Source organism: Thermobia domestica, chromosome 1 (assembly GCF_964235325.1).
Source record: "Thermobia domestica chromosome 1, izTheDome1.hap1.1, whole genome shotgun sequence".
NCBI classification, from domain to species: domain Eukaryota; kingdom Metazoa; phylum Arthropoda; class Insecta; order Zygentoma; family Lepismatidae; genus Thermobia; species Thermobia domestica.
The window spans coordinates 155,970,526-155,997,218 of NC_137454.1; the positions used below are offsets into that span (position 1 = coordinate 155,970,526).

The window sequence follows — 26,693 nt, forward strand, 5'->3', positions numbered from 1 at the left end:
TTCATCACCTAATTACACACAAAAAAACTTGATAAGTTATATGTAACAGTTCAATCTGATACAAGAATTTTGCAACCCATCATGCATTCTCTCAGAATTTAGTAGTGGGTTGATATCTGCAGGTTAAGAATCGCTGTCTTAATATATAAGTTCCTTGAGTTCTGCTTTGAACAGCAAGGAATGTTACTCAGGACTAAATATTAACAGACACTATTATTTTTTGTTTTCTTCATTAATTTACGGTTTCATTTATTCAAAAAGAATTTCCATAATATTGAAATACAAATTCCTTTTTGTGAGGAATTACATTGTTAATCTAGGCTATGTTGGTGATGGTAAATATACAGTTACAAAGTCGCCTTGATTGCACTATCAGGTGTGTGTATTTACCATAGAAGTAGGTACAGGATTTGGAAAAGTACCTATCATATTTCGGTTGCAGATACTATTTTACAGCAGCGATTCTTAATCTGTCTGTCGTAGTCCATTGCAAGATCTTGAAGAAATGTTTGCTATACAGTAAAATCCTTGTATCAGATTAAACTGTTAGAATTTAACGATTTTTGAGGGATATAATTAAGGAAACAATACTATGAAATGTCAGATGTATCATTAAATAATTCATGCTAGTTTTCACATGGGTAAAACAAGATGGTGTTCTTGAATGCAAGTGAAAACGAAGCACAAGAAAGAAGCTTGATCCATTCCAGAATCACAACTAGAGTTAATCGCTAATAAGCATAGCCTGCTGGACTTACGAAAAAAGGAATATGCTCATAAGGCACACGCATTCGCTGAATACATAGAATGTCTAATTATTTAGTTTCAAGATGAATACGAATTTTTATACTTTAGGGTCCTGTAAAGTTTAATCCCGTTCGAGGTGGGTCCCAACCTGCGAAAGGTTGAGGAACGTTGTATTCAGAAGTAAAAATAATATAATGACTACATTTCATCTTTATGCTAATTCCACGTACAACTAACAGGGACTGTAATAAACACAGGAAGACTACACATATAAAACAATTTTTTTAGAGTTTTTCATTCATTAAAAATTTAGTCACTACGTTAGAACTAGACAAAACAACATTAAGGCCTCCAAATTCATAAGATAATAGAGCAGTATAAATCTTTGGGTTTTTATATACTATGTAGATTAATAAACAAGGTTTTTACGTATGTCCAAATACTAAATATCTTAATCATTGACACATTGCTAATTGTGGATCTCCTGTTATACAGCGAATGTTAAGATTATAATAACTTATTCATATATGTGTATACTCTTTGAAATTATAATTTTGTATTAATCCGATAATACAGTACTTATACATCGTACAAATTCATATATTATTGATTTGCTAAGTTGATTCAGATTCTTTCATATTATTGTACTAATTTTCATTTCCAAAACAAAAATTAATTTATTCACCCTATACAAAATAATAATATATTATAACTCTATTGCACAGCCATAGCCACAATAATATAATTCATTGCTGTTGGACGAGGGGAGAACCCGAATGAAGGAAGAGATGAATACGATTCGTGAGTACTATATAGTATAAATGAGGAGGTAAACGAATGGACAAGATCAAGGAAATCAAATATACTGTGTTGTGTAAGCACATCAGTTGTGAACTTGAGAAACAGTATTTTTAATCACTCTTCTGTCTCCATGTATGCCCTTAAAATTTATACATTATTACATAGTAAACAATACATGAAAGTTATATTAGATTAGGGTAGAACAAATTGCGTTAAGCATTAACATTTCTCAGGATCGTTTTATTTCTTACTTTAATAATATAACGAAATTTCCATATCCAACACTAGCCTAACATAACATATGAAAGGAATTAAGGTTATTCACCAGTTGGATATAAAATGTTACATTTTAATACGGTATTTACCTTGTGACCATTAAGAGGCCTCATCCCGGTGAAATTAAAATACCGCTAATTTTACAGTAATTATGTTATATCTTCAAATAGATAAAAGATAATTGAAATGTGGAACAAGAGCGCCCTAGACAGTATTATTTTACATGAGATACCGTTATCACGACTCACTTATCTGCTTTCGATTTCGAGCCATTTTTTAAAAATCGACATTTATTTTCGCGTTTTCAAACGGCTGAAAACGGAAAGCCACTAGGTGGCTTGTGATAACGGTACCTCACGCAAAATAATATTGTCTAGGGCGCTCTTGTTCCACATTTCAATTATATTTTATCTATTTGAAGATATCACATAATTACGGTAAAATTAGCGGTATTTTAATTTTGCCGGGATGAGGCCTCTTAAATCTAGATATACATATATGATAAACAAACATACGAAAGATTAATGTTAATAATTAATGTTCAAAATATGTGTAGATTTGTAATAGCACCACAGTATTTGTTCAATAAACTATCCATCATTGATTTTTTTTCAACAAGCATAATAAAATTATTATGCCATCAGTGCTCTTTCGTCACTCAGGGCGTACATTTGAGTTGCTGGGAATGGTACACGTCTGCATTCAACATGTTCTAAAGAAACAAACCTAGAGATTTAAATCCCATGATTTCAGAGAGAATTGATGCGTTAAATGGCAAAGTGGCGTAAGTCTGTTTTGAGACATTGTGAAATGCTGAAACTTTTTATTAGAATCGAGATAGGAAAAGCGGGCAAAATCGGTTCTTTGTGGTGCAATCGTTTGGTCTATGGCCTGGTCTTTTAACTCTAAGATACACAACTTTACTATCCAACAGGTTATGGGTTCAAGTTCACATAAATGACTGCATCTCCTTTTTAAAAAATGACTTACGCCATTTTGCCATCCAATACCTCAATTATCACATGTTTGTTCATTTTTTTACCCCATTAGATTTTGGAATAAAATTACGAGTCAGTTCGCAAACGAGCTTTCATTCCATTGATGTTCAATTTACAGTAATTGACAATGGTTCATAGTTAAAACTACAACATTTTTTCGTTAGTATTCAGAGATTTGTTATTTTTATATCAATCACTATACTTTTCTTATGCTTGTTATTCTCTTTGCTACAACTTAACAACTATGGAATGAAAGCAAATTTTCAACTGTTTAAGTGTAATTTTACAATATAGCTATGTATTAAGATTTTTACGGCTATCTGGTAGATATTGTTATTCTCGACTACATAATTATCCTATAAAACTTGATAGGTTTAACTTGTTTCAGTATTCCAGTGTTAAAATAAACTCAATGATGATAAACCCCAATTGTACAATACAAATCAGTTTTTTGTAGATAACTTTATTCTCAACTACAAAGTTGCGCAATGTCATTTTGTTGGTTTAACTTGGTCTCAGTATTTTAGTGGGAACAGAAAACTCATTACTTATCGAATAAAATTCTGAAGTACGAATCATTGCTTTGGACTCAGCAAAATCAGTATTTTTTTTTAAAGTAAAACACATCACTCAGTTTATAAAACACATTAGCCATCACTTTCAACACAAGTTTCTCAAGAGAAAAATACGTTGCAAATTCCACTCACAACCAACGGGGTAAAATAGATACATTCAGCTTTCTTTGTATACAAATTGATTCCTAAACTGGAAGTCCTCCATTGGTCATTCATCCCAAAGGCATAATTGTTTCTGTTTGACGTAATATTCAAATAAACGACATTTCTTGCAAGTCTTAATACCACAACGATAACTCACTACTTTCCCTGAATTGTCTTTGCCTTTGCAATATTTTAAGCCACACGGATACCAACCTATACAAATCTCAAAGTGACATAGACAAGGCTTCCAGAGGTCTGGTGAATTTGGACATCGCGCGATTGGCGAAGGCGGAAATCTTTTCACAGCACCTATAAGAAGGGCTATTTCACTCGCCGCTGCAAGAAATAAAAATAAAACTATAATTATCATGTATTATATGCAGTATTTATTTATAGACAAATAATAGAACAGGATGCTTTCTAATTAAATAATAACATGTACGATTTTTAAGTGAGATATATTAATATGTACAGTATTCATAAAGTAAAATATTACCGTATTTTTTAAACTCTCATTCATTAATATAAAAAAATCTATTGATGATTCTATGTTAGGAACTTTATTATGTGAAGCACTCACCAAGCACATAAGTACTTCATAAAGATATTAGGAAGGAATTAGTGCAGACTCTTGTTTTTAATGAGGTACTTCAAAATTGATCTTTCTTTTCAGAAATGAAAATAGTCAATTTGCTATACGAATTTATTTATTTTTCTCTATGTAACTTAACTCATCAAGATTAGAAATCCTGATGTTTATTTTGGTAATAATCTCCTTGTTACATTAAAAAGTATATATTAGAGTTCTATACATTAAATGTATTGATCTGAAAATTCTTTTTTAGTTATGAGCTTCCTCCCAAAGAGGTGACTTCCCTTTCTCTTTATGGACTGTTTTTTATAAAAATATCAGTCGCAAATTTTTTTGGTCTCTGACTTATACTCGTATAATGAAGTTCACAGACAGGATTTAAGAAAGAATTGAAGACTTTGGGGCAAAAACAGGTTAAGTCCAAACCATGAAAATGTAAAGAAGGTAGCTTCACAACGGTTTCCACTCATCCGATTTTCTTCAAACTTGGCACATATATAGTAAACCGAAAATAAATCGACATGTATTTTTTTGTTTCTTTCGGAAAAGAGGTTAAGGGGGCAAAGGCCCCCTTTTCAAGAATGGGCACTCTTGATTAAAAGGGCCACATTAAAGAAACGAAACTCTGCCGATGCAAAGATGATTTTAAAGTAGGAAATACGGGTTTTGTGTTTTTTGCGACAAAAGGGTTGCAGGGGCTATGGCCCTTTTCGAAATGACAAATGAACCCCACAATCCTTATGGAAATTAGATTTCGGTGGAATTGCTTAAAACCATGTTATGTTGTAGATATGATGTTCTGAGAAAAAGTCTCAATGAGCACAGCCACACATTACTGACCATTTGGCCACTACAGGACGAATGTTTCTAAAACAGGCGAAGATAACGATATTCTGGATTTCGGTAAAAATGACTAAAACCGTTATATGTTGTAGATATTGGGTGATATCAATAAAACGGAGAAGTTGCTCATTACGCCCAATTTTGAAGTAGTTACTCGCATTGGTATCAATAAAAAGAGAACTGAGCACTAGTCGTCTCGGCTGACCTCGGAGAAGCCCCGCCCTTTTGAAGTAACCACACCTCTATTCTCGAGCCGAATAACTACTCCGCGTTTGATATCAATAAAAATCAAGACTCTTCTGTGATGCTAGTAACTTCTCCAAATTTGTGGAGCAAGCTAAATAGGTGACTCCGTGCGAAATATTTCAGAGTATATGATTGTTTTACTATGTAGTAAAACTTATAAATTGCATAGAAATGTTGCAAATGGAGATTACAAAAAACATAGGTTCATGAAAGAAAATGTAAAGTAGTTAGCACAACATTTTTTAGGAGAATCAACGGAAATTTGGGATGGTGCACCACGTAATGGCAAAAAGATGCGGGTTTTCTTGCTTTACGTGAGTGATCCGGGATTCCAGGTCTGAATTGAATGTCAGGGGATTCTGTTGTGGCTCAAAGTACTGTGTCTATGACTACTACAAGTGTAATGGATGCGATTATTGCGAAATCTGAAAATTGATTGTTTTCGGAGGTGTGTGTAATATTCAAACAGCAAAGGCAGAGTGGCAAGAACAATATACATTTCCGGGTGCTATCGGAGCACTTGACTATAAACACGTGGCAATAAAGAAACCTAGTACTTTGGAGACGAATACGCTAATAAAAATATCTATAGCTCCTTCGTGGCTAAGCGGATAGCGTACATGCCTTTGGCATGAGAGACCCGCGTTCGATTCCCGGCGGGAGTTCATATGGTTCGGATTCCAAGTTACTCATCCGTCCATATAGCCTCGCTACTGAAAAGGACATTAAACTCAAAATCAACTCAACTCAACGCTGATAGGAAGGTTGTATACATGAGAATGTATATTTTTTATGCCAAGGTGAAAGGGGACGCGTATGGTGTGGAAAACGCAATCAGATGGATGTGCTTTATGACGTGACTGGCTGGACTATTTAAAAAAGGAAACAAAAGGACCAAGTGTCTGATTTCGTTCTTCAAGCCAAACAATCTACAAAGACCTTGGACAACACGTGATATGCACTTGTCGTGCTAATCTTGATATTGCTGGATTCCAATCAACATCCATCAGTTCCAAGAAGTTCGTTCCCGTGGTTTCAGTATTACTTTCTTGTTTCCCGTTTTCTTTTTCAAATTAGTTTTTTTTTCTTAATGCTCGCTCGGATATTAAAGATTCTCTTTTGGATTTGTCTCTCATTTGTAGATGTATTTGATATTTCGTTGCATTTCACTGTAATTGCCTTCAAAGCTTCGGCTTTCCTTCGTTTACTTTCTGGTAACTGTGACTTTGAAAGTACCACTGGAATTTTTATAATATCCACAAATGCACTTTAATTGAAACTGTCGTTGCTACTTGTCCCTTCCATGACGTTTAGGATATTACGCCATAAGTTAAAAACAACGAAATGACCGCGCGACGGATGGGAGAAATGAGTAATCACTTCTTTTATTGATACGACTCAGTGCTACGTGCAGAGGAAGCGCGAGTAAACGTTCATAAATCTGGAGCAGACTAGACCTGAGTAGTGGCTTGTTTTATTGATACGAAATTGAGGGAGGAGATTACTCCAGGTGTAGTTACTCCGATTCTCGAGCAGGACTTCTCAGGAGTAGTTACTTATTTTTATTGATATCACCCATTGTGATCCTGAGAAAAAAAGTCTTAATGGGAATAACCACCTATCACTGACCGTTTGGCCAGTAGGAGGCAAGTTTTATGAAAGTAACAGAAGATAGTGATGTTCTGGATTTCGGTGAAAATGACTGAAACCGTGATATGTTGTAGATATTGTCATCCTGAGAAAAAGACTCAATGGACATAACGACAAATCACTAATCGTTTGGTCACTACAGGGCTACTTTCTTGATAACTGCCGAGTATAACTATGTTCTGAATTTCGGTACGATTGAGTAAAACTAAGATATGTTGAAGATGTCCTCATCATGAGAAAAAGTCTTAATAGACACAACCATCGAATTATGATTGTTTGGTCATTACAGGTCCAGGTTTTATAAAACAGCCAGGTATAACGATATTTTTGATTTCGGTGTAAATGAATGAAGCTGTGATATGTTGTAGATGTCGTGACCCTGAGGAAAATTGTCTAGTGCTTTCCAAGGTTTTCGTTTGTCCTGCAAGATGAACATCTGAATGTTGTCTGTGCTTAAATGATGTTGGCCGCTACTCTTTCCATCCATTTTTCCGAGTGTAGAATCGGACTTTTCAGGGTTTCATACAATTTTACCAAAATTCCGGAGTGTCCTTACCTTCTGCTGTTTTAAAAAATGTGGCACCGTAGTAGCCAAATGGGCACTGATTGGTGGTTGTGTCCATTGAGATTTTTTCTCAGGATCACATCATCTACAACATATCATAGTTTCAAGCAACCTCACTGAAGTCCAGAAAAACGTTACCTCTTTTTCGGTTTAAAAGAGTGGCCAAACGCTCAGTGATGGATGGTTGTGATTCTTCAGACTTTTTCTCAGGATCAGAATATTTACAAAATATAACGGTTTTAAGCAATTCCACCGAAATCCAGAATAACGTTACCTTCTGCTGTTTCCAAAACTGTGGCCCTGTAGTGGCCAAATGGTCAGTGCTTGGTGGTTGTGCTTGTTGAGACTTTTTCTCAGGATCAGAACATTTATAACATATCACAGTTTCAGCCATTTTCATCGAAATGCAGAATATCACTATCTTCGGCTGCTTTCAAAAAAGTGGGCCTGTAGTGGCCAAACGCTCAGTGATTTGTGGTTATGCCTGTTGGAACTTTTATTCAGGATCAGAGCATCTACAACATATCACAGTCTCAGTCATTTTCATCGAAATCTAGAATATCACTATCTTCAGCTGCTTTCAAAAAAGTGGCCCTGTAGTGGCCAAACGATCAGTGATTGGTGGTTGCCCCCGTTATCCCCATTAAGACTTTCTCATCATGACAATATCTACAACATAACACGGGTTTAGTCATTTTTACCGAAATCCAGAATTTCGTTATCTTCGGCTGTTTTCAAAAAAGTGGCCCTGTAGTGGCCAAACGGTCAGTGATTTGTGGTTGTGCTCATTGAGACTTTTTCTCAAGAACACCATATCTACAACATAACATGGTTTAAAGCAATTCCACCGAAATCCAATTTCCATAAGGATTGTGCAGGGTCCTTTGTCATTTTGAAGGAGGCCATAACCTCTGCAACCCTTTTCTCGCAAAAACCACAAAACCCGTATTTCCGACTTTGAAGTCATCTTTGCATTGGCAGAGTTTCGTTTCTTTAAATTGGCCCTTTTAATCAAGGGCACCCTTTTTTGAAAATGGGGCCTTTGCCTCCCTTAACCTAATTTCCGACAGAAACAAAAAATACGTGTCGATTTATTTTCGGTCTAGTATATATGTGCTAAGTTTGGAGAAAATCGGACGACGAGAAACCCTTGTGAAGCTACCTCCTTTACATTTTCATTTTTTGAACTTAACCTGTTTTTGCCCCAGTCTTCAATTAGTATTTCGCCTTAACTTCAAGTCTAGATATTATACCGTTAAGTAAGGAAATAATGGTCTTTTGTAACTGGTTATAGTCTTCTTTGCTGATTTAGTACGTACCGCATGCACCTTTGATGCACAAAGTCCTGGGTTTGACTTCAGGTAAGAGATCATCAGATTCACTACAGTGGTTCAGATCTTACCTTAAACTGTAGGTCTCATCCCGTATAGATTCGCTACTGACAAAGTGACTTCTTACAAATCAACATAAGTGATGAAGGGACATTTCTCTCTCAAGCCAATTAGAAAATGAAATTGAATATAGTAAAGTTCCAACAAGCTTTGGTAGTAGACTATTACACTAAAATGTGTAAGTCTCCGCTTCTTACTTGAAGTGTTTCTGACCTTGGAATATGAGTTCGATTCTTACCTTATCTTCACGAGGAAAGAAGTGTTGTCAACAGCCTAAAAGTACTTAATATCAATTTCTATTTCAAAGTTTTATTCGAGCCCTTGATTTACGATTCATCAGTCAAGCTGGAATCGAGAATTACGAACGTCAGAGAAATCCTTGGTCAGTATACGATTAGCACACACGCCTTCGACGCCGGAGACACTGGTAGACTTTTGGCGGGAACTCATGTGGTTCGGATCTCATGTTTAGGTGTAGATCCATATTTCATGTAATCTCCATGTTTAATAGGATGTTAAACATGAAATCAACCAATCAATCAATGAATGCAAGACGTTAAGCTAAGAGAAATTTTGGTGTGTTATCAGATACTATCTATCCAAGTGTACAAATATCACATGGGATCCATCCAAATAGAAGAAGACAGAGTTTCAATTCCGAAACTATGTAGTAGAGACAGGGGACAGAAAAGAAACTATAGATTATCTCAAATGAGGTTTTTCCCTACAAAAATAAACTCTGAGAAAACAATTCTATTCATTGTAAACAAAATGCATTCTATCCCATTCTAAACCCATACTTTATTTAAGAGTTCTTGTTTCATTTCATTGAGTTTATAGCCATCTGGTGAAGGTTTGTTTCACGATATGATAAATTCTTTTGTTCGATTATGTACATTGAAGTAATTGCTATGAGAGCCAATTCCTTGGATTTTCTGAAATGGATTTACATCTTTTGACATTTTTTTATGACGGCTCAGAGCAATTGATTATAACCAGGGTGGAAAAAATCATGATTTTTTTAAAAAAAATCATTTTTGTTGATTTTTTTGATTTAAATCGATTTTTTTGATTTAAATCGATTTTTTTGATTTAAATCAAATCTTTCTCCTCGTATAATACAAGTCGCGAACTGAAGAAAAAACATTAGGAATTAGTATTAAATGTTAATTATGCCATTTAAGTGAAAGTATTGGGTTGAATTTTGAATTATCCCCAATCGTTAACCTATATCAATCGCAAACAATGTTTCTTAACAATTTTAAATTATAGCTCTTTTTAAAAGAAAATTATAGGCTTTCAATCAAGCAGCTACAGCATCATCCCTATTTATCCTAGAATCATGGTACATACATCACTCACTCTCTTTAGAATAGAACAGCTTTTGAAACGGTAACATTCACATTTCCCTATCATGTCCCTGAAGCGGGAAATTTTGAGAGTAATCGGCATTTTTTAAACTTTTTTTTCTGTTTTTAAATTTTGATCCCTCTGGATTCCCCTGTGTTGACGCACAGGTCTCAAAACCAACTCGAAATACTAAGGGGTGTTCTAAATGTGTGTACAAAATTAGAAGCTTCTACCTTGAGTAGTAAGGGTGAGGAAACTATTTAACAATGAGCTAAGAACATTCCCACAATGCCCCAGATGACCCGCATGTAATATAACAATTTCCTCAGACATCCCTATTTATCCTAGGATCAGGATTTGGCAAAAAAAATGATTTTTATTGAAAAAAAAGAAAAAACAAAAAGGTTTTTTTGTTTAATCCCGGTTTTTTGGTTTAAATAATTTGCTTTACGTACTTATACCACATATGGACAGAAACAATTTTTTTTTCGCATTGGCATTATTATGCAACAACCGGGTTATGATAGAAGGGGTCACATAAGCCCAAAGTGAAATTCAAACCGCTTCTCGGCTTACATCCGAGAGAAATTATCCTTCGTTTGAACTCGGAACCGGGACTAATTGGCCACAAATGCGATACGTCTGCCGACTCACTCACGAAGAACTCCTGATAAAAAAAAAATAAAAAAAAGTTGTACTAATCTTTACATACTTGTTAATATAATTGTCAAGAGTCATTTCAGAAGGAAAAAAGATAGTCAGTTGCACAAGTGAAACCATTATACAGCATTACATTTGGATAATTTCAAAGTAGTGCAGAGTACAGAAGAACTAATTTAATCCAAGTTAGTTAACAACGACTTTTATTAGTCCAAGTTAAAGAAATAACGCCGTAATTTGCATATCAGTAAGAAAAGTGAATAAAGATACGAATTATATGAGTCCACTTTGGCTCTGACCTATTTATACATAAATAGTTACAAAAGATACTTCTGATTTCAATAAATGCCTCTCGTGGGGCATTTGTATATCCCCACCTCCCAAGTACGGAATTTCAATGTATTTTATCAGTAGTAAACATTATTAAAACGAAACAATATTTAGAATTTCTTTGTTCGCAATTGCATAACAATAATAACAAACAATAAAAAATCACAGAAGAAACATTCATAAACTTATATATTTTTTTAAAAAGTTGCTTTTGCAGTATAATCTCTTTGAGTAATGAATGGGGAATTTAGGTCTGAATATAATACGAATAATATACGGGAATGAAACGTGATAACCCACAAATGTGAGTTCATCAAGCTTTTACGAACTCACTTTTACGAACATTTTTTGTTTTTTACTTTAAATCAGCCAACCTTGCCTATGATCATGATTTGTACATTATTCACATCATAATAAAACAAATTTTCAAACGGTACCCTTCAAATGTCTCCGTCATGTATTTGGGGCGGGTTAATCACGAAAAAAGGAATTTTTTGTTAAAAATATCATTAAAAAATACCTCTGTGGATCCCTTCCCCTGTTTTAAGGCAGAGATCTGAAAAATATTGAGGGGTACACTGCGTAAATGTGCAAAATTTCAATCTTGTAGGTGCAAAAGTAAGCCAGCGAAAAAGAATATTCCCCAAATACCCCAGATTCCCGTATAAAACAGGATCTCAGGTAACAGTTTCCTGAGACATCCCTATCTATCCTAGGAGCATAGTACGTACATAATTTTCTTCAGAATAGAACATCCTTTCAAACGGTACCATTCACGTCTCTATCTGAGAAGGAAAAATCATGAAAAAACTATTTTTGTTAAAAATATCCTTTTTAAAAACGGTTTGCCCCTCTGAACCTCTCTGTTTCCACGCAGAGATCTGACATCTGAAAATTATTAAGGGGTGCACTGAACGAGTCTGCTCAATTTGTCTTCTGAATGCAAAATGTAACCCGCCAAAAAATAATACGCATAACAAAATATACCTTTTTAAATTTATGACGTCATCACATACTATGCCTCAACGCAGAAAGGCGTGAAAGCGTATGTAACGTGTTCTAAAATGCCTCCAGTCTTGAAGAAAACGAAGTAAAAAGCCTTATTGGTACTTTTTTAATCGAATAATGAAGATTCTACCCTATTACCTAAAAATAGGTGATATAGTTTAAAAGGTTAAGCATTAAGGAAAAAAGTACAGCAATGTTTATCAAAATGACACTTTTTTTTCACAAAAGTTACTAATATTTGGCAGGGGCCTATTTTAAAAAACTCAGAACTAGCTTGCGCCATGAAATACATAAATTTCGCCTAAAGTTATAATTTTTTTTTAAAAAAATGAAGAGAGGATAGGACCCCTCTAAATACACCTTATTATCTGGGAACAAACAGACACGCATAAAAAAGAATTTTCGTCTTAAAAGTTGATGGTGATTTCCCCGGTGGAATAGTTAACGATTTTAAAACCCAAACACAATGTTACGAAAAGAAAGAAAGAAGGATTGTTCCGTTCCCTGTTCAAAACGGGATTTTCCCTAATCATCCTCTGCATGACAATTGTTTTCATACTATACTGTACCTTTGAGTCTCATTGTATTATGATTATTAACTTCCATAATCGAAAGAACAGAACAGAAACTGGATTTTACTTATTTTCACTTTAAATTAATTTATTTCGGAATTCGATTTAAATCAACGATTTTTATTTAAAAAATCAAGTGATTTAAATCTCGATTTAAATCGTGATTTAAATCACACTGATTTAAATCAATCCACCCTGATTATAACTAAAGTTTTCTCGAAATAGTAAATTAGTTGTAATTAACCAGCTAAGAATTCAATTACTCAAGGTATTCTTAGTTTAATTAGATATTTTCTTTGCATACGAAATTGGAAGCCTTCGTTCATTGAAATTATATGCACTCTGTAGGTGTTCTGTGGCTCGGATGATTAGTCACACATTTCTTTACCAAGGCTGTATGAAACGGGACTTATTGATTGGTTGAATAGCGTCCGTTCCAGCACCGAAGTTATACGAGACGTGAACCTACAGTTAAATTGAGGTGGACTTCCAACCACTGAAATGCTTTTAAATTGCATAGCTTTCTCACCAAAAATTAAATTCGGAATCACGTGTAAATATGCTAGTCACTAGTGTAGAGAGTATGAGACTTGCTCTTTAAAAGTGGAATCCTAGATACTAATCAAGTTTGTAACTATAGCAAGTACATCTACCGGGAATCAAACCTGGAACGACACGCACAAAAGCATACGTGTTATTCACTTGGCCACGCAGAAACGACACAAATGTTTTGAGTAATAATAGAAAGAACCATGAATAACTGTTGAATGTTTAGTTTAATTGACTTTCTAATATTTCTTTTAGCACCAAGACTTACATGAGACGTAAGGGAGTAGGAATTATATTTCTGGGCTTTCGGCACCCATAGTTATTTTATCTCATCATTTGTGAAGGATGAAGTCCCTTGGCGATCACACTACCCGGGAAAGTGGGAAAGGAAGGAACCTTATGTCGGATACTATTTCAGCATTTGCCTGGTGTGAATGTGGAAAGCTCACTCAAAATGGCTGACCTAAAAAGGCTTTCATACCTTTCCGACCGAGTATCCCCATCAGGAAGTGGATATCTAAAATATGAACTTACAGTTTAACGTAGGACACAATCCACGTGAGCTCGTAATGAGATCGAACCCTAGTCTCTCGCGTCAAAGGCGTGTACGCTAACTATATAGCCACAAGGGAGTTGTAAGTGCCAAGTTGATATTTACATTATACGAGTCTATCTCGTCTATTTTTATTGAAATGTTTCTTGTTACTTTCCTGCATTGTATTTCTTACTCTCGAGTTATAACAAAAAAGTATAATCAGCAGGAAGAAAAATGTTTACCCATTACATCACCTTTAACATTTTTGTGCGGAAGTATGTTCTGTAACACGTTCAGCAATGATTACACAATTAATTAACTCCATACTGATACTTATTTTAGAAAAAGTTATGATCCGAAATACGTATTGAAGTGCCCACAGCTAGAGGTAAAATGAATACATAGGTTCATATAGCGGTACCTATGTATTTTGTTACATTCTGTTAAGATACGTAATAGCAGAATTGTTATTTGTGCTATAAAATATTAAAATATAAAATTGCCTGTCTTCATTTGTTATGTTTCCAGCAGCTATCTCTTAAATAATCAATTTGTGAATTAACTACAACCTTCGTATATACATATAAAAGATTTTAATTTTGGTGTCTAAGCTCTTCTTCCATAAAAAAAAGGCTGTTTATGTATTTCATCATCACGCGAAAACTATATATGAATCAGGAACATTTTTGGGTATCATGTTTAACTTATTACCTGATATATGCTGTGGATAGACTAGCGGTAAAGACACTAATAGGATATTCGGAACATTACATTTCAATGGGGAAAGAAGAAGATACAAATGAAATCTTTTAGTTTTACGTCCCACGGTTATGCCGGTTAGGCTAAAGGAGACAGTGATTATGAGAAATGAATGAAATGGTGGAATGAAGAAAGTGGAAGAAAACGGGAGAACCCCGAGAAAGCCCACGAGCACAGTGTTTGTCCACCACAAAGTCCACACGGCGCGAGCTGGGATCGAACCAGGGATCCCAAGCACCGGAGGTGAACGCTCTACCACTAAGTCACCGCGCCCCCAAAGAAGAAGAGAAGAAAGAGGAAAGTGTCAATAATGAGATCCTAGTACCTAGACAGGAATTTGACGAGTCAAAGTTAGTAATAGATGAAAAGGCAAAACCACAAGTTAAGAAGAAATTAGTAGATCTTTGCTATAAGTTCTCAGATATATTTGCTTGGAAAAAAGTTCCTTAGAGGAGATTAGGGATTCTGAACATCACATAATTGCCTGATACATGCTGGTGTATTTGATACAATAAAAAATTCTTAAATTCAAATATGAAACATACTTCTGTTCTGTGTCAAGCAAAAAGTTTATACAAAATTAAAAATATGTGTATTTTTATGGCACTGAATATTGTAGTATTTAAGCTCTATGTTCATCCCTATAACAGTGTCATTAAGGCATGTTGTCAGTGTTATAAGTATAACATTTTTAGAAAAATGAATCATGATTGGGATGAGTTATATATGTTTTAACATTACCATATTTTTCTTTTGAAGCACTGAACGGAAAAGCAGGAAATCTGACATGGAAAGTTTCGGGGTTCACATAATACAAATAATAAATTTATTTATACAAATTCATACATATTTTAAATTCCAACATGTGGCGGATGCAGAGTAAGGATTTTGTCAATCGCTAAATATATGTGGAACTCTGGTAAATGAGAGTTAGTCGAAACACAAAATGGGATATATAAGTTATTTGATTCACGTTCAGGAATTTATACGAACCTGACGCGATAGAAGGGAAGGAAGAAAAGTTTATTACCTTTTACACATTTCTTTCAAATTGTTGTACACGTAACATATTGGCGTGTATGTGTGTGTACGAATCCATTATAGATGGTACAAACGGAGTGAGTGCATAGAACAAAGGTTACGAAACATTGATCGATGTAGCGGTATGCCAGTGTAAAATAATACCAATTTCTTTAAACTGTCCAGCCAATTATGTTATTCAATGATGGTAAACAATTTCATGGAACTTCAGTATCCCTTAATAATATAGATTACGTAATAATAATAATAATAATAATAATAATAATAATAATAATAATAATAATAATAATAATAATAATAATAATAATAATAATAATCCCTTAATACATAATTTCAGTATCTATTTCCGAAGCACACGTCTTGCACGTCAACCAGAAAAAAATTAAAAAGGTTCCACAAGTGTCATGGGTTTAAATTACTTGGGAAAAGAAATCTTATAGGATAGAACCCTGAATATAACGCAATTGTCCAATAGCTGACTAAATCCTGTGTTATGGAGAAGCTCCGCTAGCGATTACATGAAGCTGAATGGCTTTAAATACCGTCTTTTGTATTGGTATATGAGGGAGCTAGTATTACGTAGTGTTTACTCAAGTGTAGCATTACAACCTATGATATTACACAAAGACCAATTAATTATGCTGAGATTCTATGGATACGTGAAGACTAATTGGCTTCACTAAATTCTGTAGTTGATGGATCTAGGTTCATGGTTTAATGTATCACGGTTTTCAGATTTCAACATATTTATAGGTCAAATTGCTTTTTCTAAGTCTGAACTGGGCGGTATGAACAGTATTCGTTCTTAATAGCCTTTTTTCTTATTTTCTTTCAAGCAAGAAAACACTGTTTTGTAAATTAAGAGATGTATGGTATTATGACAAGGCACGTACTACTTCCTTAAGACCTTGTAAGGTGCGACTTTTTGTAGTCAAAATATAACTTATTCTGTGAGCTTTTCTATAAAACTAAGCAATGTAAATGTGTCATTCGGTGTACCAAACTTTAACCAGTTCAATAAATGTTCCTCACTTCTAATATGCACAGAGCAGACATTTAAAAAGTGAAAATTGTAACTTAAAAGAAAAACTTTAAAAAATTGCAAGCATTCGTGTTAAATTTTAAGCTTTTTTCTTCAAGTTTTCCATATCCAAATGTAAATTTTTAATTCCGTATTTTCGTATTGCTAGTGTTATGCATAGCTTAATGAGGTTCCCTTTCAGTATATTTTTTGGCTCAATAAGAAGTATGGTTCTCGCAAAGATTAAGTTTTAAGTGTACAGATTTACAAAGAAATTTGTTTTTCTGAATTTTCTCAAAAACTACGCATGAGCTTTGAAACTAACTCATATCATTTTGCTCAGCTTAATAAGATATATCGATTGTTGTACTTCTCAACTTTGAGATCTTTTTCAGTAAACGCCAATAAAATTGTAAAATTTGTTTAACACTCGCCCATTGAAGACACTAAAAATAACGCTTCTGACGAACATAGGGTCATTTTTGACCCATCAATATTTTAATTGTTTTTCTTAAGGAGAAAATAGTATTATTACTAGATTTCCAATTAATTTAAACCTTGATATTAGTGATGAGTATATTGGTCTTCAGTTGCAGATCTAGAAGATAAAAATTGAGGAGGGAGCTGCCAGAACTCAGACTATGATAGCTTCAGCACTTTCTTCTCGCTGTCTAATCAATTCACGAAAAATCTCATCTGAAGTTTTCAAAAACTTGTGCTTGGACATTATTGCCGCATAGAGATCAGACGCGCACAGTTGATTTACATTCTTCGGCCTGCACGAGTGAATCTGGACTAAAATGTTTGATATTTACTCTGACAGTCAGTGTCACCAATTCGTGAAGGGCAATTTTCCGTGCGTAGACATGATTTTTTTTTCTAATATGATTCAATGTTTCCCGCAAATAAAAATGCACACAAACACACCCAAATATGCAAATATGTACCATGCTTTCCCATTGGTACATATTTTCAAGAAAATTATCTAGTATCATACATATTTGGTAGGAAATATCCCGCATTCCCGCCACTGATATGAATTTTCCGTTTTGTGGGAATTCTTTTGCCATCTGGCAACACTGCTGACATGTTGGAACGTGCTAAGGGAATGAGCAAAGAATTGAAATGATCATGCAGAGTAAGAAAAAATGGCAAAAAAAATCGGACGGTGTGAGGTAGACAAGACAAATAAAATATCCTTCACGTAAACAGTAAAGGCCGGGTCACTCATGACCCAGACAAAGAATTGCTTATTTGTGGTTGACAAATATAGAACACTGGGGTAATAGAAATGCTACAGCAAATGGTACATATGTTAAAAGAAGCATACCTAGGCCGATGACTGGATAATGGTAGAAGAAATAGGAAAAAGTTAAAATAAAACATTTATGGCCAAAAATTGACCCAATCTCCGTTGGGCGAGAAGTTAAATTTTGGATGTTGTTCCTTATATTTGCTGTGTTTTCACCTCGTAAATGTATGACATCGTACTTTTTTCTTCAATATACTAAGTTTATAATGAATGATGTTCATAAAACCAGTCTCTTCTGTATTGTTATTAATTACTGACGCACAGTATTAAATTGAGATGAGGTTGATGCAAAACTTGTTGAAGAATATCAGTCAACGGGGATTTAGAGTGTGATCTCAACTAACAATTTCCAAGTTATCCCATCTTTCAACGATCAGAGATTTTTTTGCCACACGAGGAATATACTCTCCTGAGCACCTGGTATTTAACAATCCATTTTTGTTGTGTTCTAATACTCATAAAATTCTCATTTTAAACACGATAAATAATCAAAACGGAGATTATCAGTTGATCTCTTCGCTTTTTCCCCTGCTGATTTTTGTTCATTTCTACTTATAGATTAATGTATAAATAAGCTTAATTTTGTTGATATTGTAATCTATTTCACTGCTGATCAATTAAACATGGAACTTCAGAGAAGAACATATAAATTCCAATAATTTTATAATCTAACGGAGCGGCCTGTTATTAGTAGTGAAGAGGAATTATGTTCTTTATTTATGACATATTATTTTGATGTAAGTTTCCAAATGGTCATATGTGTAATTTAAAGCTAATAGTTATCGATCTTCTTTAATCTTCTGAAACGTAAAATAAAGTGCAGACATGGAATATGTCTGTCAAATTTGATAAATACACAAAACTAGCAGAAACAAGAAATAAAATAACAAGACGGAAGAATATAGATTTGAGGTAAACAAAATTGAAAAGAAAGATAATAAAATAAAAAAGACAACACTTAAAATTTATAGACTGTAACGTCACGCAAAGCGGAGAATTATAAATGAAACAACTGACAATCACAGTCTTGGTTGAACTACCTTATTTAATAGACAATATTCTCTCACTTAAACATTTCTGGCTCAATCCTACCATAATACTATTTATAGTACAGGTATTATGTACTACAGTTTCCCTCAAGAATTGCAAACGCTAGAGTCACTGTTAACATAATCGTTAGTGTAACGTACTACGAATACAAACACTTTTTGGGCTGCGGTGGTTCAGTGGTAGAGCGCTCACCTCTTGGGCGTGAGGTTCTTGGTTCGATTTCAATTTGCACTAAGTGTGCTTTGTAATAGACAAACAGAGTGTGCGTGGATTTTCTCTGGGTTCTCTCGTTTCTTCTCATTTCCTTTATTCTATCATTTCATTCACTATCATGATCTCGCGTCTCGTTTTGCCTCATACGTAATCATGGAACGTTAAATTAAAAAATGACAATTGCATACAGTAAAACTTTTTTTTCTGACATCCAATACTTATTATATCTCACTTAGTTGATCACTTAGAAGTATTATTTACAGTTAGCCGATGTATGAAGTGAGAGCATGAAACTTCAGGCTTTGAGTAACAACAAAGGGAAATAGCAAGAACGAAGAAAGGATGCGTAAGAAGTATAAAAACTGAAGAGAAATGTTGCCAATGTAATATACAAAACCACCCGCTTCACTATAGACATTCTTGTTTGATGATCAGCGTGTTGTCGCAATTACTCTGTTTGTGTGTTCGCATGGTTTGTTAAGTGTGTGTGTGTAAAGGAAAAAATAACATCATACAGAACTGTGTTGAAAAGGATTGGTTTTGAACGTTTATCGCCACAAAACAAATTCTACTCACGAGTTCATTATTTTGTTAGCCAAAAACACACGTTGCGTATTTGCAAGTAGAATGTGTGTTTGTGTTACGAGTATGTATGTCACTGTGAGGAGAAGACCAAACCAATGGATACGATCTGCTATTTAACAACGTATTTTGCTACATATAGAGTACGAAACAAATAACGATTTCTTCCAGTAAAATAAAAACTGTCATGACAATGAACGGTATACCTTTCAGCGCCACAAAGTTTGTTTCTTTTCGATTTTCTCAGAAACTACACGAGAGATTTTACACTCAAGTATGATATCTGGTTCAATTCTGTGTGACCTTCTGATTGACGATATTATAATTTTTTAAAAAAATAAAATTTAATCATTATATATATATATAAACCATATTGTGTATTATCGTCTTCCTTGTGTTACAACTACAAGTTTAATGAACATATACTCCAGTATCAGTTCCATCTTTCAGTGGCTAATCTCATTTAAATGGCATCGTTCCATTTTTTGTAATTATCGTACAGTAGCAGATTTTATGTTTACAAAAAAAAAGTCGTTTGGTTCGATTTTCTGGAAAACTAAACATGAATATTTACACTCGCGCATATCATTTTGTTAGGATCAATGTCTCATCTTCGTGCCTTTTTTTCATCATTCGTAAATAACACTGTGCAACACGAAATCTGTCCTTTACATGAAAATATGTTTTTTTTTGTGTATTTTTGCATGAGAAAATCGAATTTGTAATTACTTTTTATGTATCACATACTAATTTTGTGAAAAATTGAAAAGTTTGAAATTTTCTACTGTGAAATACCATATTTTTACGGGTGGTGATGAAATATGATTAATGATTAGTTTGAGAATTGAAATTTAGTGTAGTTTTTCAGCAGCGAGGATATATGAGACGTGATCCTACAGTTTAAGGTAGAATCGGAGTTAGTGCTCTCAAACGGGTCGGGTCAGGTCAGCTCGGGTCGGGTTGTCGGGTCGGGTCAGTCGGGTCAGCTCGGGTCGGGTTATCGGGTCGGGTTGTCGGGTCGGGTCAGTCGGGTCAGCTCGGGTCGGGTTATCGGGTCGGGTCACTCGGGTCGGGTTGTCGGGTCGGGTCAGTCGGGTCAGCTCGGGTCGGGTCAATCGGGTCAGCTCGGGTCGGGTTATCGGGTCGAGTTGTCGGGTCGGGTTGTCGGGTCGGGTCAATCGGGTCAGCTCGGGTCGGGTTATCGGGTCGGGTCAGTCGGGTCGGGTTGTCGGGTCAGTCGGGTCGGGTTGTCGGGTCAGTCGGGTCGGGTTGTCGGGTCGGGTCAGTCGGGTCAGTTCACTTTGGTCAACTAAGTTTAGGTTGAGCTTAAACTCGGCTGGAGTCGAAAACTGCTGTTTTGCACTAGCTGCCTAATTAAAAATAGCAATTTTCAATTGATTTTATAGAAACCATAAATCTATTTTGAACACTTGCAGCTAGTGTTTTTATGGTAAATGCTTATTTTTGTACTTGTGTGTACTTTAATTTTTAAATGTGGAAGATTGATTTTTCCAATCGACTGTAATATTAATATCAATCGACTGTAATATTAATATCTACGCCAATATGGAGTCTGGATTTAGAACAAAACTAGAACTTGTTTAAGCAAGGCCAAAAGAAAGATTGGATATGGACGACCAAGCCCAAGCAGGGCCGCGGTAGCTCAGTGGTAGAGAATTCATCTCTGGTGCATGGTGTCCATGGTTCGATCCCAGCTTGTGTTAAGTAGGCTTTGTGGTGGAGAAACGCCGTGTAGTGGGTTTTCTCTGGGTTCTCCTGTTTCCTCCCGCTTTCTTCATTCCACCATTTCATTCATTTCTCATGGTCACCATATCCCTTAGCCTCAAAGCAGAATCGAGGGACCTTAAACTCAGGGGTGTAGCCAAGGGGGGCCATCGGGTCCAGGCCCCCCAAATGGTTTCCTGCCCCCCCCCAAATGACCAGCTTTAAAACATCATAGTAATATAATCTCGCTTCCTTCATTTAAAAGTAACAAAGTTATTGACAATTAATAATTTACGGTAAAATAGTATGGAGAAATATTGTTTTTCCATACCGATCGAACAATAGGATACATTTTTGTGACAGCAGATTACACAATTTACTGCGATTTATATTTGACAGTTTAAAGACAAACATTTTAACAAGGTATTATAAATACAGCCATAAAACAAAGGTACTAAACTGATTTGTAAGTACATTATATTTTTATATGCTTTAACAAGTATTTTAAAAGACAGAGAATGGAAAATTTGGTGAGAAACAATGTTTTTATTCAGTTTGGATTTCATTCGCTCTCTTTTATTTCTACTCAGTGTAATAAAATAATTGTTTTTTTTTTAGTCACGAATAATAAATAAATATTTTTGTCAGGAAACTATAAAGAAATTAAGTGAAATTTAAAGAAAATCAATCTCGTGTACATAGGTTCTGTATACAAGGTCTTAAATTTAAATAAAAAGGTAACCAAGAAAAGTTTTGTTGCTTTTTCACCCACCACCTTCGAACATCGATACGTCACCTAACCTGGAAGATCAAAAATAGTCCCCATCAACATCGACGACCTTCTGAAAACGTTCTGGAAGGCCATGGAATTCATCGCGGTAGAAGTTGGTGGGCCGTGAAACGAAGAAGGTATCAGGTGCATTTTGGACATTTACTAGGGATTTGAATTGGCGGTCTCTAAGGTGATTGTCCAAAGAATGGAACAGGTAATAATCGGACGGTGCAATACCCGGGGAATATAGTGGTTGCAATATTGTTTCCCATCCAAGGCGGAGAATGGTGTCCTGAGTCATCCTAGCCATGTGGGACTTAGCGTTGTCCCGTAAACGAGGACCTATTTGCAATTTAGAAGTGATGGCTCCAGAGTTTTGAGTTTTTGTTGAGCACAGCTCAACTGCTGACACTACACAGTTGCATTGATACTCTGACCAGCTGGTAGCAGTTCCCGATGCACGATGCACCAAACACACAGAAGGACCTTCTTCTGGTACAGTGCTGGTTTCGGCTGTTTTGAAATCGGTTCATGGGATGCTAACCAATGATGACGGCGCCGTGGAGCTTCGTATAGGACCCACTTTTTATCACATGTCAACGCCCTGTCCAGAAATGGCTCCGAAATAGTAAATAAACCCATGCGACTGCCGCGTTGCCTTCTGGCCCGGAGTCAAAACATGTGAGACCCAACTTGTAGTGCTTCCCAACTTGATGGATGTGCTGCCGAATGGTTTCTCCACACACTGAATTGTAGTCCCAGTTCCTCTTTGTACGTACATGTGTTGGTCTTCTGGCATGTGGTGTTTTCGGGTGTTTGGTCATCGTCCTTAAACTGGTTAAACCATCGCTGCACTGTCCGCGTCGTCACGACACCATCAACAAAGGCCTGGCATATTTTCTGTCCCGCTACAGCGGCGTTTGACCTCCATTTGAACTCGTTCAGCATACATGCTCTTATGACGCTCTGTGGATGTCCCATGTTCCCTCTGTCTTTACGCAAGTTCACTGTGTATCTGAATTGCCACAACCAGGTAGTATGTTGGATATACCCACACTAACAACTGACGTTCGCCTTATCTCCACTCGCATTCAACTCACGGTGTGAGGTCCAATTGAACACAGACCTCCACGAAAAGGGACAGAACTTTCTGGTTATCTTTATAGTTATGCACAAAAGTATAGCGTTTGGTCCCGGGCAGTAGTTCTTGATTAAGCATAATAAAAACTACCTTGAATATAATTTATGGATAATAATAATAATAATAATAATAATAATAATAATAATAATAATAATAATAATAATAATAATAATAATAATAATAATTAATAAGATAAAATTGTGTTTTTAGTTTTCCAGAAGGAAACCAAAATTTTCCTTTCTTTTAGGCCTGAAAAACACTAGCAGCAACACATTTTTTGCTTTGTACATTGTAGCCGCCCCCCCCCCTCAAAAACGACGGGCCCTTCCTACACGAACCTGCTGGCTACACCCCTGCTTAAAGTGAATATTTCATTTTATTTCACCAAGCCCAAGGACATCGATACAAAAACAAGATAAAGATTGGATATGCAAGACGAATTGCATAGTAATCTTGCTCTTGGCCTTGTTTTGGTGATCACCAAGTAGCGATGAGCGTATTTTCTAGCTTTCCGTATTGTATGAAATACCATAATCAAAATCACACTTGGTCTTCATTTGTACCGATGAGGTGAGCATTCTTGGCTCTTGTATAGCATGAAAGATCACCAAGACTACGAAATATAGGACCAAGACTTGACTGCAAGACAAAGAATAAGACGCAGTATTGATGACCAAGACCTAGGGAGCGAATTGTTTGAATTTCATTTGTTGGGCTGAAAGTGATGAAATAAAATTAGTACTTTATAATTAAATATCAACCTGTATTTTTAAATTCATATTATGTATCTTCTTACGTGCAACTATATATACTGTAAAATACGTTTTAATTACCGAGAAAGAAAAATCAAAGTGGTACGGGTCCCGGAATCATTAAAACCTATTTTGGAATGAAAGTTGAAGGGTTGGAAAAAATCACAGGTGTTCTCCTGTTTCCTCAACCCTTATCATTGTAGTTAAACGATTTCCTTTTGTCTCCGCCAAGAGACTCTTGCTACTGCCTTTCGAGAAGACGCCCTGCCGTCCCAGCAGGTGAGAACACTGACCTTGAAGAAAAATTTCGTCACATAGAACTAAAGAAAAAAAATAAAATAAAAATAAATAAATAAATAAATAAAAAATAAAATAAAAATAAATTTCTCCTAACGTCGGACATTGGTATCAGTTATAAAAAGAAATAACCAAACCTCAAAAGTGCCAAATATTCATTAAGATGCATATACAAATCCCCGCTTGATCTAGCTAGTGGTTAACGTGTAAGACTTCGGTACACGTGGTCCGGGTTCAATTCCCAATGGGAGTGCATTTTGGTGTTCACCCAGTGTTGTGACCATAGTGCTCTCAAACGGATCGGGTTGACCCGACCCGACCCGTGACCCGACCCGACCCGACTCGGATCGGGTCAGCTCGGGTCGGGTTACGGGTCGGGTCGGGTCAGGTCAACTCGGGTCGGGTTGTCGGGTGGAGTCAGTCGGGTCAGCTCGGGTCGGGTTATCGGGTCGGGTCACTCGGGTCGGGTTGTCGGGTCGGGTCAGTCGGGTCAGGTCGGGTCGGGTTGTCGGGTCGGGTCAGTCGGGTCAGCTCGGGTCGGGTTATCGGGTCGGGTCAATCGGGTCGGGTTGTCGGGTCGGGTCAATCGGGTCAGCTCGGGTCGGGTTATCGGGTCGGGTCACTCGGGTCGGGTTATCGGGTCGGGTCAGTCGGGTCAGCTCGGGTCGGGTTGTCGGGTCGGGTCAATCAGGTCGGATCACGGTTCGGGTCAGTCGGGTCGGGTCGGGTCATCGGGTCGGGTCAGTCAATTCGGGTCACGGGTCGGGTCGGGTCGGTCTTCAACCCGACCCGACACGACCCGTTGAGAGCACTAATCGGAGTCATCGTGTCGTTCAATTCTCTTCTACCGGGAATCGAACCCGAGATCCTATGCACCGAAGGCGCGCGTGCTACCCAGTAGAGCAGCGGGAGGGCAAAAATGTGCTTAAAATAAAAATTGTTGTATATGTAGTATATCTTAAAATATACTCTTATTTGAAAATCATCCAAGCGACAATTTTTATTCTTTACAGAAGGAATAATTACGCTGTTTAAAGAGGAGTTCTAGTCATCCTCCAATTTTCTCCTACTGCATACGAGTTTTTTTCTGTGTTATAATAGGGAGCACTGGTTTCTCATATTTTTCCTCACTCTTTATTTTCATTTCAGGTAGTATCCCATTAATATCTAGTAATAAACGAGTTCAGATTTGTGTTGCCTAAATCTGCTGCCGTATGTTCTAGCATTTAAGTAATTTTTGGTTCGATTGTATTATTTCCTGAGTAGTATTTCGTTAGGAGTGATCGCATTTGCCGCGTTGTGTATTTTTGTGGTTGTGTGTGCTGTGCATCTGGTTTTCAGGAAAATGTTGATTAAATGAACAACTTTAATTAAAAAGGCTTGTGAACTCTACTTTAGCTGTAGGATTGAGACTAGGGTAAGATTTGGGTCCCGCACATATGTTGCACTACTTGTTCCAGGAATTTGAGAAACTGGCTACAAGGAAAACAAAGTTTTATGAAATTTGCTGTTCTTATGATTTGGCGCGAACAAATAGATCGTGTATTGACTGTTACTTTTGCTTGACAGATGAAAAGGACTTTTCCTCTAAACATCAGATTCTGTACCCTAATTTAAAGTTAGCTATTCGGCCAGTTCTCCACAGTGAAGATCTTCCAGTATCTAAAGCTCCAGAACATTACACTATTGATTCAGAAGATGATACTTCAGACGTTCCAAGCAACGGGGAAAGTGTAGACTTTCACCCATCTGCATCCCAGTCAACGTCACCTTACTTGGTCACACAAGAAGAGATTAACCATCTTATACGAGACTTCAATCTTCCTAAAAGAAAAACGAAAGTATTGGGCTCCAGGCTTCAAGGTTGAATTTCTTAGCTCAAGGTATTAAAAACAGTTTGTTTATAACACGACAAAGTCATTTTGAGGACTAGTTTGTTGAAAATGAAGGAGTTGTTTATTGTAAAGATGTAGATGGCTTATTTCAGTCTTTAGGACATGAACATAATCCCACCGAGTAGCACTTATTGACAGCTCGAAACTAAGTCTGAAGAAGTGCTTCTCCACATTTTCGGCACCAGGAACATATCTCGTAAACCAATTGTGAACCCTCCAGATGTATTTTTGCCACCATTACATACCAATACATTTGCTTCTGTAGCATACGCTGCTCAGACAAAGGACGTATGAAGTTGTG

At 36.1% G+C, this 26,693-nt stretch overlaps 1 protein-coding gene across 1 annotated transcript in view; it reads right to left on the bottom strand.

Annotated features, from left to right (window-relative positions):
• Positions 1-291: 291 nt before the first annotated feature.
• The window catches only part of LOC145690230 (out at first protein-like), a 171,168-nt gene continuing 144,766 nt past the window's right edge, over positions 292-26,693 (bottom strand). Inside the window, exon 5 of the mRNA XM_081764921.1 lies at positions 292-3,877. Within this exon, the coding sequence (XP_081621047.1) occupies positions 3,606-3,877 (272 nt within the window). The 3' untranslated portion in view covers positions 292-3,605. The remainder of the gene's footprint in view (positions 3,878-26,693) is intronic.